The 14,067-nt window shown below is 53.3% G+C and overlaps 1 protein-coding gene across 7 annotated transcripts in view; it reads right to left on the bottom strand.

Annotated features, from left to right (window-relative positions):
- Positions 1 to 372: 372 nt before the first annotated feature.
- The window catches only part of TMCC2 (transmembrane and coiled-coil domain family 2), a 46,753-nt gene continuing 33,058 nt past the window's right edge, over positions 373 to 14,067 (bottom strand). For 6 of the 7 annotated variants that reach the window (XM_017525438.1, XM_017525439.1, XM_037737349.1 and 3 more), the window contains 3 exons: positions 4,589 to 5,523; positions 2,443 to 2,578; positions 373 to 1,888 (listed from right to left, as the gene is read on the bottom strand). In XM_017525438.1, coding sequence (XP_017380927.1) covers positions 1,577 to 1,888; positions 2,443 to 2,578; positions 4,589 to 5,523 — 1,383 coding nt within the window. In that variant the 3' untranslated portion in view covers positions 373 to 1,576. Of the gene's footprint in view, positions 1,889 to 2,442; positions 2,579 to 4,588; positions 5,524 to 6,742; positions 6,779 to 14,067 lie in introns of those variants that run through there. The other variant, XM_017525440.2, reaches the window with a different exon arrangement.

Below are 14,067 nucleotides of genomic sequence, written 5' to 3'. Positions count from 1 at the left end.
CGCAGCTGCCTTCTTCCACCGGGAGACAGGATTACAGTAAGGACTCTGCTGCCCTCTCGCGGCCTCACCTGGGTGTGGCTGCTGTCATCCAGACTGCTGGCGGCTCATCTGCCCCAAGCTATGGAAATCTCTCTCCTAATTGCCCTCGCCTGGAAAGTGCTCCAAAAGGCCTGGATGGGGGTAGATATCATTCCTCCTATCACAGCACTTAAGCCAGAGTTCGGATGCAGGGCCTGGTTCCATGTTGGATCCTGGAGGAAGAGGGCCTCAGGCCAAAGGGGAGGCCCAGGCTATGTAACCCTGAATGCTTGGTGTGGGGAGAGATGTGGTGGTTCCCACAAACACAGCCTAATCAACCAACACCAGACAGAATGGTTTGAAAATTTAGAGGATATTTATTTCTCAGGAAGGTGCACAACAGCTGGCAGGCACTGCTTTCCCTGCTCTAGGGGATTCTTCTCTCCTTTTCCAAGAAATCCCCTCTCTTCTTGGAAGTGCCCATGGGAGGCTGGGATGTGGAAAGAAACCATACACAACACTCCAGAGCCTTAAAAAAAAATGAGCAACAACCTCCTCCACACGAATACACACTTACAAAATAAATAGACGGATAAAAGAGAGGCCACGCGCCTCCCATCCTGGCTATAGGGCGGCTTAGGGAGAGTGGGGCTGCGTGGCTCGGTCCCCCTTCTCCCAGCCAGGATTATCCAGAGACTAAATGGAATGGAAGTGCCCTGGCTTCAGAGAGAGGATGGGGCAGGACCTCTCCCGGTGCTCAGCAGGGAAGACGACGGGGGAATGGGTAGGAACAAATAAATAAATAAATAGAACCCAACAGCACTCCCAGAGGCCTAAGGGCTTAGGGTGAGGCTCAGGGGGCCCTGGGGCCTGTCTCCCTGAACATAGCAGATCCAGTACTGGCAGAAAGAACAGGAGGGAAAACTCAAGCCACACCTACCTGGCCGGCAGAGCCCAACCCCAGAAGTCGGCCTTAAATCAGCTCTACAGGGAGAAGGAGTCGGGGGCTGAGCTCCACGCTAGCTGTTCTGAGCCCGCTTTCTGGCCCTGGAGGTGCCCAATGGCTAGGGGCCCTCCCATCCCTGTGTTATCAGGGGCCAGCAGAGCCTCCTCCCTCACTCTCCTGCCTTCATCCTCACCATCTCCACAAGAGGAAACCGTAGCTGTCTCCAAGGTGGGCTCCTCCCTAGGAAAGCTGAGGCAGAGCCCTCGCCTATTCGTAGCGGCCTTCCTGACCTGGGGCATCCTGAGGGTCAGCTGGGAGAAGTCCTCGAGTAACTATAAATAATCAAAACAATCCAGTCCTGGTGTCCACCTCTGCTCCATTTGGCCACAGGTGCCCCCACTATCTCCAGCCAGGGCTGCATTCTAAGCTCCCTTCAGGCCAACAGGGAGAAAGTGTCAGACAGAAGCAAGTACAGAGAAGGGGGCAGGAGCTGCTGGAATGGACAGTTTGGGCAGGAGGCCAAACTGGACACACGGAGAAGTCCAAGGGTCCCTCCTGGAGAAGTGTGGCCAGCTGGGGGCCGGAGAGCACGGGGTCGGCGTGACTGGCCACTCAGCTGGGCAGCAACACGTGCTCCAGGAGGTAGGTGAGGGAGTCCCAGTGTTTCCAGAGGAGGAATAGGACAAGGACTAGGAGGGCGGTGCTGGTGATGCGCAGGCGTGTCTTCATGAGGGGCGTGATGAAGTTGGCGATGGTGGACACGAACACCAGCAACACGGCCATGAGCGCCAGGATCACGTTGATGAACTTGCCCAGGAGCGCCCGCGCGTTGGCATTCTCCACACCCTCCAGCTGCACCACCTGCTGCTGTTGCTGCTGCAGCTCCAGCTTGGTGACCCGGGTCAGGCAGGACTCCACGGCCTCCTGCGGGGGCAGAGGGGTTGGCATGTGGGCACTCCGGATGGGCAGGACCCCTGGGCTGAAGACCTTCCTATTCCACTGAGAAGGTGCCTATAATGAAGTCCCCTCTCCAAAGGCCAGGAGGGGTGGAGGTTGACCAGCTGTAGCTGGGAGCAGAGCCCTTTAAGGATGACTCTTCGGGGAGGATGCTAGGAAACGAGGGTCTTGATTACCAGGGAAGGAGAGGAGCTGGCCCAATCCCAGCTCCCTCTTGAGGCCCGCTAGAGCCTAGGAACTCCAATTATTCATTTGCAAGGCTGCCATCAAAGAGGTGGGGGGTATGGTGGCCCCAGCCCTGTCAGCTTGCCTCTGCACAGTGCATGCCCTCAGCCTCAGGCCTGCCTTGCTCGTCTCCACCCCGCCCCTGTTATGCTGCCCCCTTCATCTACATGCCTATCTGCCCCAGCCAACAGGCTGGCCTCTGTCCATCATGCCCCACGTGACAAGAACCCTACCCCTCTGGCTGCTGCCAGCTCTACCAGCACACCTGGGGCCTCCCAAGCTTGCCCTGGCCATACCTGGATGTCCCGCGCCCTCTCGTAAGACTGATAGGCCACTTTCTCCTCCATGCTGGCCAGCTCCTGCTTCAGGTTCGTCATCTCGTTCTGGTGAAGCTCTGTCAGGTCATTGAGCTGCTCCTCCAGCCGTTCATACCTGGCGGAGAGAGAGTGATACCAGTCCTGGCTCCCCAGGCCTCCCTTCTCTCCCACAGTTGATTCATTCATTCTCTCAGTAAACGATGACTCAGCCCACCCCCCTTGTCCAGCTCTGCTCTGTTCTAATTTTAACAGCAACAACAATAGAAGCTATTATTTACACAGCACTTCTTTTTTTGTTTTTTGAGACGGAGTCTTGTTCCGTCACCCAGGCTGGAGTGTAGTTGCGCGATTTTGGCTCACTGCAACCCCCGCCTCCCAGGTTCAGGCGATTCTCCTGCCTGAGCCTCCTGAGCAGCTGGGATTACAGATGCAGGACACCACGGCCAGCTAATTTTTTGTATTTTTTTTTGAGACGGAGTTTCACTCTTGTTACCCAGGCTGGAGTGCAATGGTGCGATCTCGGCTCACCGCAACCTCCGCCTCCCGGGTTCAGGCAATTCTCCTGCCTCAGCCTCCTGAGTAGCTGGGAATACAGGCACGCGCCACCATGCCCAGCTAATTTTTTGTATTTTTAGTAGAGAGGCTTTCACCACATTGGCCAGGCTGGTCTTGAACTCCTGACCTTGTGATCCACCTACCTCAGCCTCCAAAAGTGCTGAGATTACAGGCATGAGCCACCATGCCCGGCCCACAGCACTTCTTAGGTGCAGGCACTGTGCTAAGCATTTTACCTACATGACCTCATAGGATCCTCTCCACAATCCCATGAGGTTGGTGCCAGGGTCATCTCCATTTTACAGAGGAGAAGACTGAGACATGGAGGCTGAGGAGCCTGCCTAGGATCACACAGCTCATGAAGGGAGCAGTTAAGGATTGGCCGACTTCTACCTGGGCTCTTAAGCCCTGAGCTCAGATGCTCTCTGGGTATCAGGGATACATGAATGCAGAGGACACAGTTCTGGCTCTGAAGGCACAAAATAGCATAAGATGACTATTATGTAAGGAGTGGTTAGTTTTTAGATGGGGTTCCCCTTCCATTTTCCAAACCTTCAAATATATGGAGAAAAAGAGAAAGTGGTAGCTAAGGAAAAGATCCCCCCAAGCCCAGGGAGTGAGCAGCAAGTGCTGCAGAAGCACAGAGCAAAGGGCTGCACAGAGCGGGAGGGAGACAGAGAAGGAAGCGCTGAGAGACGCTAGTTCCAGGCTGCCCCCAGGAGCTCTGGCTGGAGGTTCAAGCTTCCCCAGCTACACATTCACATGCTTCAGCTTTCCGAGTCCGGACTCACTATATCTTTACCACCCTAAGAAGGAGGGATTCATGTCATCCCCACTTCAGGGACTAGGAAACCAGGTGCAAAGAATGCTAACTAGCTTGTTCAAGGCACGCAATAAATAACACATCTCAGATTTGGACCCAGGTAATTTGGCTCCAGAGTCTCTCCAGATGACAGGAAAGTAGCTGGTCCCTGCCTCAGTTTCCCCTTCTCTACACTAACCACGTAATCCAGGTAAGGATGCTCAAAACATCCTGAGACAGGCAGAACCTCCCTTTCACAGGTCCCACAATTCCGTCTTCCAGCTGCCCTGACCGGTCTGCAGAAAGGCTGCTCAGGGGGCCAGGTGCGGTGGCTCACGCCTGTCATCCCAGCACTTTGGGAAGCCAAAGCGGGCAGATCATTTGAGGTCAGGAGATTGAGACCAGCCTGGCCAACATGGAGAAAGCCTGTCTCTACTAGAAATACAAAAAATCAGCCAGGCGTGGTCATGCATGCCTGTAATCCCAGCTACTCGGGAGGCTGAGGAAGAATTGCTTGAACCCGGGAGGCGGAGGTTGCAGTGAGCTGAAATTGTGCCACTGCACTCCAGCCTGGGCAACAGATTCCATCTTCAAAAAAAAAAAAAGAAAAGCAAAAAGCCTCTTCAGGGCCTCTTGCTGGCCCCTTCCAGCTGCCAGGACGCTGCAGATGCTCCCCTGACTGCCTCTACACCCGGGGTCTGAAACCCAGTGCTCCTCGCCTCATCCCAGGTCCGACTGGGCTGCAGGACGGGCTGGGCAGGCACCTACCTGTAGCGCTCCTCCTGCAGGCACTGTGTCATGTAGGTGTAGTCCCTCTGCAGCTGAGTCTTCAGGTCTTCCATGGAGTCCTCCAGGTGAGACTGTCCCTCCTTGATCTCCCGTAGCTCTTCCAGCAGAGCATCCAGGTTTCCAGGAGCGCCATACAGTGCATTGGACTTAGGGCTCCCCAGCGCCCCGCCGGGCCCAGCCCCGGAGTTGCTGCCTGCTCCAGCCGAGCTGGCGCTGGCGCTGGAGCACTCGTCGTCGCTGCCATACTTGGGGCTGGACACGAGCGTGGCGCTGCCGCTCAGCACCCGGGCTGCCTCCTCCGGGGGCCCATCTTCCAGAGGGTCCTTCAGGTGGGCGATGTTGTCAGCACTGCCAAACTTGTTGCGGATGAGGCTGGCAAACTCCCGAGGCTTGGACACCACAGCGGTGTGGGTGGCCTGCGAGAGGCCGGAGAGGCTGCCCTTGACACCCTCCACCACGCCGCCCCCAAAGCCACTGATGCCTGCGCGCACATTGGCGCCCACGTCCTTCAGCCCTTGCTGCATGTCCCGCAGCACGTCCTTGGGCTGCCTCGATGGCCCGTTCTGCTCAATCTCCTTCAGGCGCCGGCGGTAGTGCTCCAGCTTCTTGTGCAGCTGGGCAATGGTCTGGGCTGACTTCTGGTTCTTCTTCTCGAACACCTGCTTGATCCGCGACACCTGCTGCTTGTCTGCGTTGTTGGCCAGCTTCAGGTACTCCGCCACATTGTCGTCGCGAGCCTCCTGCTCGATCTTGATCTGCTCGGTGATCTTCAGGATCTTCTGGTGCAGGTGGTCAATGGCAGCCTTGGTCCGCTGGGGGTCCGGCGCCCCATCCGGCACGTCCAGGCTGATGGGGCCATCAGTGTCACCATGGCCGGCGGGGAGGCTCAGGGCCACCAGGTCTCCCTTGTCGACCTGGGGAAAGAGGCAGGCAGAGGATGCATGGGTAAACCCTGAGACCATAGGAGTGTCCCTGGACACCTCTGGACTTGGTTTTTCTACCTGGAAAATGGAGGCAGGAGTCCAAAAGAAGACAACCACCACAAGAACAGTATTCCCTGACAGCTGCACACTGGCTTGCCACTTACACAGGGCCCTCACATCTGCTCTCTACCCAATCCCCACGGCACCCCCAAAATGCAGTCTAGGCAGAGCTGCCCCTCTTTTGGCCCAGGAAGGTCAAGCAAGTTGTTCAGGGACACGTGGCCAGGAAATGACAGAACCTCCAGCCCAGAACGCTTTTATTTATTTACTTATTTTTATTTTATTTTTTTGAGACAGAGTTTCACTCTTGTTGCCCAGGCTGGAGTGAAGTGGAGTGATCTCAGCTCACGGCAACTTCTGCCTCCCAGGTTCAAGCAATTCTCCTGCCTCAGCCTCCCAAGTAGCTGGGATTACAGGCATGCGCCACCATGCCTGGCTAATTTTGTATTTTTAATAGATATGGGGCTTCTCCATGTTGGTCGGGCTGGTCTCAAACTCCCAACCTCAGGTAATCCACCTGCCTTGGCCCCCAAAGTGCTGGGATTACAGGCGTGAGCCACCACACTTGGCCTCTTTATTTGATTATTTGTTTATTTATTTGAAACAGAGTCTTGCTCTGTTGTCCAGGCTGGAGTACAGTAGCGTGATCTTGGCTCACTGCACTCTCTATCTCCCTGGTTCAAGGGGTTCTCCTGCCTCAGCCTCCTGAGAAGAAATAGGCATCCACCACCATGCCTGGCTAATTTTTGTATTTTTAGTAGAGACGGGGTTTCACCGTGCTGGCCAGGCTGGTCTCGAACTCCTGACCTCAAGTGATCTGCCTGCCTTGGCCTCCCAAAGTACTGGGATTACAGGTGTGAGCCACCATGCCCAGCCCCAGCCCCTAGAACTCTTAAAGCTCTAGCACATGAGCCGAGCAAGTCTGAGGCCTCGCCGGAGTCATGGGGTTGGATTTCTGAGGAATGAGACTAACTTTGTCTCTTGACTCAGCTGCCTCTTAAGGCTCCTGCCTTGAGGAGGCCTCTCCCTCGGGGCTGACCAACGCCTATACTTGGCGCTCTGCCTGCCTGTCCTCACCACCCCATCCTCGCTAATACAGCTCGGCGGGCCACCCTGCCTCTGCCAACACTTCTCCCGGGCCTTCCATTACCTTCCAGCTCTCCAGAGTCATCGGTAACATTTTCCGCTTCATAATGGTGGGAGCCCCCACTCCTTCCCAGTCTCCCAGAATTGGGAGAGGAGCATGCCCCACTCCCACCCTGCTGGCCAGGTCCCCGAGGACTAAAGCTGCAGAAGTAACTCACAGGCCAAGGGAAGCAGGGACCAGTTTGGGGCCTGAGGCTACCAGCCGCCCAGCTTTGCAGAGGGTGAATGCACAGGAAGGAAATGACAGTCCCCTTCACTCCCCACCAGGCAGGCAGGCTTCCCGAGCACATCAGGGTGGCACCAAAGTCGGAGAGACAAGGAGAGGAGAAGAGAGACTAAGAGAGCATGAGGGGGAGGGAAAGAAAGGAAGGAAGGGTCATAGAAGATAGGAAAGATGGGATATGCACAGTGGGCTGAAAGCGGGCAGGCCTGCACCCCGCTCCCCTGCCACCTGGTTGCCCTCAGCCTGTTGGAGGATCTTTCTGTCCACAGCTGAGTCCCCAGTGTCTTATCATCATGCAACAACGGAAGCAGCAGGAAATGGCTCAACCCCATGTATTTTTACACACAGCACACCCCAAACAAGGCTGGGTCAGAACATTCGCTCTTAGTGTATATGGGAGGGGACAGGGGTGTGGTCAGATACATGTAAGGGAAGGGGTTAAACACAAAGAAAGTGGCCCAGTCACACGCACCGGAACTGGGAACGGCCCCTGCCGATTACAGGCAGAAGTCACTTGGCCTGATTCTGCCAAGATGCAAAGTTATTGGAAAACACGACTGAAAACAACAGCTCTGCCAAGCTCAGGAGCCAGGGGAGGGTGGTTGCTCTGTGGGCTTCCATTGGGCCCTTTCCAGGTCACACTTCCCCCTGGGATGCTGGGGACAACCACAACCCCTTCCCTAATCTCTCCTGAAGTCGGGACTTCCCTCTTACGTTTGCTGTGGGTCTCCTCTCCTCCCCTCTGCCCTCCCGGCAGGTGTTCATACCTTCAGGACTCTGCTTCTCAGAATTTCTGACCTTTCATTCCCCACAGTCTCCTTTGGTGATCTGCTCCAAGGTCTAAGTGTCCCAGTTGTGTGACTTACAGCCCTACCCTGCAATTAGGCTGCTTCCTTCTGCCTTGTTCCCTGCAGTGACAGCAAAAAGCCCATCTCTCCATTTACCTGACCTTCAGTGTCCTCACCGATAAAACGGGGGTAATCACAGCTACTCTCAGGTCTTTTGTGAGGGCTATACAAGATGATGTCTGGCAAGTACTCAGCACAGTGCCAAGCATACAGAAGGCGCCCAGTAAATGCCAAGTCTGGATCTAGGCAGCATAATCCCTTTCTTCTCCTGGGAGAAAAAAAACTGCCTGCAATTAAGCTGGCCTAAATATATTTTGGAAATTATACAAACAAATTTACTCTGTATGATAACTACACAAAACTAAGTTTTTTGCTTTCTGGAGACAGTCTCACTCTGTCACCCAGGCTGGAGTGCAGTGGGGCCATCTCAGCTCACTGCAACCTCTGCCTCCCAGGTTCAAGTGATTCTCCTGCCTCAGCCTCCCAAGCAGCTGGGATTACAGGCATGAGCCACCATACCCAGCTAATTTTTTTTTTTTTTTTTGAGATGTAGTTTCACTCTTGTTGCTCAGGCTGGAGTGTAATGGCATGATCTCAGCTCACCACAACCTCCACTTCTCAGGTTCAAGCAATTTTCCTGCCTCAGCCTCCCGAGTAGCTGAGATTACAGGCATGTGCTAACACACCCGGCTAATTTTGTATTTATTTTTAGTAGAGACAGAGTTTCTCCATGTTGGTCAGGCTGGTCTTGAACTCCCGACCTCAGGTGATCCACCTGCCTCAGCCTCCCAAAATGCTGGGATTATGGATGTGAGTCACCGCGCCTAGCCAATTTTTTTGTACTCTTAGTAGAGACGGAGTTTCTCCATGCTGTCCAGGTTGCTCTTGGACTCCTGACCTCAGGTGACCCACCCACCTCAACCTCCCAAAGTGCTGGGATTACAGGTGTGAGCCACCGTGCCCAGCCCAAAATTAAGTTTTATAGGTAACACACGACCTTTGATGTTAAAGAACCTAGCTTTCTTATAAAGCTGCTGCCCTTTCCACAGATGACCAACTCTCTTTCACTCTCTCCTGGGAGAAAGAATATCTAGAAAATGGGCTCTGCGTCTGGCTACATCACTGCCATTTGCTCATCTTTGTCACACGGAGAGACTCTGTCCCACCGACTCAGGGGGAGTGGGAGGAGCTAAGGAGAAATAGATGTGAAATGCTGTGAAAAGCAAAAGTGCTTCAGGACTATCCAGGAAAAAGCAAACTCCATCTGCCACGGCTCCTTCCTGGCAGCTTGGCCCTCTCCTCCCTTCATTTGGCATCTTTCTGCCTTACAAATGGAAAAGCAGAGTTGAAGCTGGTTGTGAAATCCCCATTAATGAGAGAAGAGACCCTCCTGGGAAAAACAGCTGGGGCCTGATGGTGGGTGCAGAGGCCTGGGCTGAAATCCTGGCCCCCTTGCCCACCCCTCTTCTCTACCCTAGGACCCAGACTGGAGCCTAAGAGTCCTGCAGCAGTACACCAGCTCCTTCCGTGCCTCCATGGAGGCCTGGACACCTCCTTGGTGACATGAAGGTCTGCAATGCCTGGATTGAGTGGGTCAGTCCCTAGTCACAGAATATATCCCCAATTTATTCTCCTCCCTGTGGAGGACTCAGCCCCACTGCCTTTCAGAAACGTGGCATATTTTGCCTATGGGCTCTGGGCTCTTCTCTTTTCCTCACATTCTAAATGCCTTGGACAAAGGATTAGGATGAGAATTACAGTTGGCCTTCTGTATCTGAGAATTCCACGTCCATGGATTCAACCAGCCATGGATGAAAATATTAATAATGCAAATTTTAAAACATAGGGGCCAGGCGCAGTGGTTCACACCTGTAATCCCAGCACTTTGGGAGGCCGAGGCAGGAGGATCACCTGAGGTCAGGAGTTCGAGACTACCCTCACTAACGTGGAGAAACCCCATCTCTACTAAAAATACAAAAGATTAGCTGGGCGTGATGGCATGTAATCAGGATTACATGCCTGTAATCCCAGCTACTCAGGAGGCTGAGGCAGGAGAATCGCTTGAACCTGGGAGGTAGAGGTTGCTGTGGGCTGAGATCAAGCCATTGTACTCCAGCCTGGGCAACAAGAGTGAAACTCCATCTCAAAAAAAAATTAGTCGGATGTGGTGGTGCAGTCCTGTAGTTCCAGGTACTCAGGAGGCTGAGGCAGAAGAATCACTCGAACCCGGGAGGCAGAGGTTGCAGTGAGCTGAGATTGTGCCACTGCATTCCAGCCTGGGTGACAAAGTGAGACTCCTTCTCAACAACAACAATAACAACAAAAGGCTGGGCACAGTGGCTCACACCTATAATCCCAGCACTTCGGGAAGCCAAGGCAGGTGGATCACGAAGTCAGGAGATCAAGATCATCCTGGCCAACACAGTGAAACCGTATCTCTACTAAAAGCACAAAAAAAATTAGCTGGGCATGGTGGCACATGCCTGTAATCCCAGCTACTATGGAGGCTGAGGCAGGAAAATTGCTTGAACCCGGGAGGCAGAAGCTGCAGTGAGACAAGATCACGCCACTGTACTCCAGCCTGGGCGACAGATTGAGACCCCATCTCAAAAAAAAAACAAAAAAAAACACCTCTGAAGACAGCACGGCGATATCTCCAGCCACTGGTCTCCAGGCAGACTTCACTTGCCCACCCCAGTCTCTTCGTGTGCTTAAGGGTGTGTGTGTACATGCATGCATGTGTGCAAACCTGGGAACCAGGGAAAGAAGTGGTTTGTGTGTGTTGCGGGGGCGGGGGGAGACTTGTGGGAACACTCTGTGGGAAATACTAAGATTCTGTCTGTGGTTTTTGCTTTCAAGGCTGGAACACCTCAGCAACCACTTCCACCTGAATTAATTCCCTTCAAAATAACTCCCCCTGCCAACCAGAGACTTTTACTATGGACTCACCATGAGTGTCTAATCCAGAGACTGAGCTCATCCCTGCTTGCAGCCTGGAGCCAAACCTCAGGAAAGTATCTAAGAGCTTCCTCCCCACACCAGCCTCCTCCATAGATCCCACAGCCCCCACCCCACCATCAGAGAAGCAAAGAAGGAGGCGGGGATGTAGGCAGTTTGCCTGGAGCCCTAGCCTGCACTGAGACCTCCTCAAATCAGCGATGGGGTAGCCTCACTCTGGTGCAAACCTCCCATGTATCTCACTCGGATCTACCCTCATCACACACAGGCTGACCAAACCCAGGAAAGGTTATTTCAAAGTTTGGAGAACAAGGGAAACATCCTGCATGCTAACAGGAAATACCAGACATCCCCCCATCCTTCCCCTCCAGGATCTTTAGTACCTACCCGTATCCCTGGGGGGAACCCAGACCTCCAGATCCCTGAGAGGCTGAGCCATCTAGTTACAACTCTGAGAAGCAGAGTTGGAACTGGCTGGGAAGTCTCCAGGAATGAAAGAAGAGACACTCCTGGGCCTGGTGTGTGGAGGAGTGGCCTCGGGCCAGGGTCCTGGTCCTCTTGCCAGCCCCTCTTCTCTACCCTAGGGTCAAGATTCCAGCCTGGGAGTCCTGCAGCAGGACATCGGCTTTTTCCTGTCCTTTACAGAGGCTTAAAACGCCTGGGATCTGCTGGTGGGTCTCCAATCACAGAACCTCACTTTGCTCTCCTTCCCCGTGGAGGGAGCTGGCGTGTCAGGAAGGTGGGGAGCTCTCCATGCTCTGCCTTCCCTGGCACATGTACCCAGGGTGACAGCTCCCTTTCAGGTCTCGATGGAGACAGGGCAATCAAGGTAAAGAGAGCCAAGGAGCTGGCAGACAGATAGGGAGAGGTACAAAGAGGGATTATGCTTTAACAAAGGAAAGATAATTAGTGAACAAGAAGAAAAAGATGAGAAAGCCGTTCAGAATGCTGGAACAGGACAGAGGGTGTGAAAAGGAGAAAGATTTGCCAAAAAGAACAGCAATGAGACAGGACACAGGGCCCATGAAAGGTAAAGGAAATGGCTTTAAAATTGGAGTTGGGCACTGATTTAGATCCTGGCTCTGTCACTTACCAGCTGAGAGCCCTTGGATATGTCATTATCCCCTCTGAGACTTTCTCATCTGGAAAGGGGTAATTCTACCTACTTCCAAGAGATATCAGGATGATGAGATGAATCACTGCGAGTAAAGGGCATAAAGCAGGTGCTTTGAAACAAATTCGAACAAATTAAGAGATGCTTCACACCTTTAGAATGACTATAATAATTTTTTTTTTTTTTTGAGATAGGTTCTTGCTCTGTGGCCCGGGCTGGAGTGCAATGGTATGCTCACGGCTCACTGCAGCCTCAACATCCCAGGCTTAAGCAATCCTCCCCGCTCAGCCTCCTAAGTAGCTGAGACCACAGGCATGAGTCACTGAGCCTGGCCTCTAATAATTTTTAAAAAGGAAATAAGTGGGCTGCACACAGCAGCTCACACCTGTGGTCTCAGCGCTTCTGGAAGCCAAAATGGGAAGATCACTTGAACCCAGGAGTTTAAGACCAGCCTGGGCAACTCAGCAAGACCCTGTCTCTACAAAAAAATTTAAAAACAGCCAGGTGTGTTGGTGCATGCCTGTTGTCAGGAAAGTGAGGCTGGAGGATGGCTTGAGCCCAGGAATTCGAGGCTGCAGTTAGCCGTGATCACACCACTGCACTCCAGCCTGGGCAACAGAGCAAGACCCTGCTTAAAAAAAAAAAAAAAAAAAAAGGAAATAAGTGTTGGTGAGCATGTGCAGAAATTGGAAGCTTTATGCAACGTACCTAAAATGACACAGCTAACGTGGAAAAGTTTGGGAGTTCCTCAAAAAGTTAACATAGAATTACTATATGACCCAGCAATTCTATTCCTAGATATTTTCAATTCCCAAAAGAATCGAAAATGAGTATTCAATACTCATTTGTACACAGATGCTCACAGCAGCAATGTTCACAATAGCCAAAAGGTGGACACAACTCAGATGTCCACTAACCGATGAACGGGTCAACAAGATGTGGTATTTCCTGTAACGAGACACTATTTGGTCATAAAAGAAACAAAATGCTGATAATGCTTCGACATGGATGAGCCTCAAAAACATTATGCTCAGTGAAAGAAGCCAGATGAGAAAGGCCATTATGAATGATTCCATTATATGAAATATCCAGAATAGTTAAATCCACAGACAGAAAGCTGATTAGCGGCTGCCAGGGGGCTGCGGTGGGGGTGGGGGAGCAATGGGGAGTGACGGCTTAATGGGTGCAGGGTTTCCTTGGGGCTGCTGAAAGTGTTTAATGAGTAGATGTTTGAAAACTGGGTGTGGAAGCCCAGGGTCCTCCACTGGCCTGGGCTGAAGCTCCCACCACTGTCCCACTACAGAGTCGGTCTATGGGAGGGTCTCTGGGTCCTTCACCTCACTGTGTCATGTTAGTAGAGCAGCGGCTCTTCCTAACACACTCCCAATCCCCCTGACCTGCAGCTGGTTGACTAAAAAGAGCAGGACAGACAGTCAACCCCCAGTCACTAGCACGCAGAAATGCCCAGGGTTCCCCAGCCCAGAGCCAGGCACAGGTGGGCTACACAGGCACCACTGTTCCCCTCTCCAAACCATCACAAAGTCCTGTTTGGCCCATGCCACCCAGCTGTCTGTCCATGCCCAGCCACCAGCACCACACCTGGAGTTGTGGCCCCCACACCATGACCTCCTCACCCCCCTCTCCTGCCTGAGACAGGCTGGCCACTCCACAGGTGTCTGACTCCAGATTAATCCCTGTGAACGGGCTGGGCAAGCTCTAAGAAGAGGAGAGCTGTGGAGGGAGAGTCATGATCCCCATCCACACCTGACTGGCCCCTGCTCAGGGAGCTACCAGCCAGGGCCATACATCTCACGCTACACAAAGGTTGAGGGTTAAGAAGTGCTGATGAATGTTCTGGATGAGCCAGAGCTGGGATGTTCTCTCAAGTGTCCAAGACCCAACTTTCCCTATTCCTGCTCCAGTGAGATCTACCCTCGGCCTAATGCACACCTGGGGGAACCCCTCCACATAGCCTTGGTGGCACCCGAGACGTGTCCCTCTGGCCCCTTTCACAACACTCAATGAAGCTGGATTAGGCTCTCTGCCAGATTATAAGGAGCTGCCGGATCAGGGCTTCCCAGCCCTGGCTTTCCTGGGGCTCCCGCCTCCTCCTGGGGCCTGAACTCAGTGTCCTTGTGTCAACCTGGCCCTGGACATGGGACACCGCTGCTTCTGGTGTCCCAGCA

This window comes from Cebus imitator, unplaced genomic scaffold, assembly GCF_001604975.1.
Source record: "Cebus imitator isolate Cc_AM_T3 unplaced genomic scaffold, Cebus_imitator-1.0 Scaffold38, whole genome shotgun sequence".
NCBI classification, from domain to species: Eukaryota; Metazoa; Chordata; class Mammalia; order Primates; family Cebidae; genus Cebus; species Cebus imitator.
The sequence above is the reverse complement of the archived record's forward strand: the minus strand, read 5'-3'. Positions and strand labels throughout refer to the sequence as shown.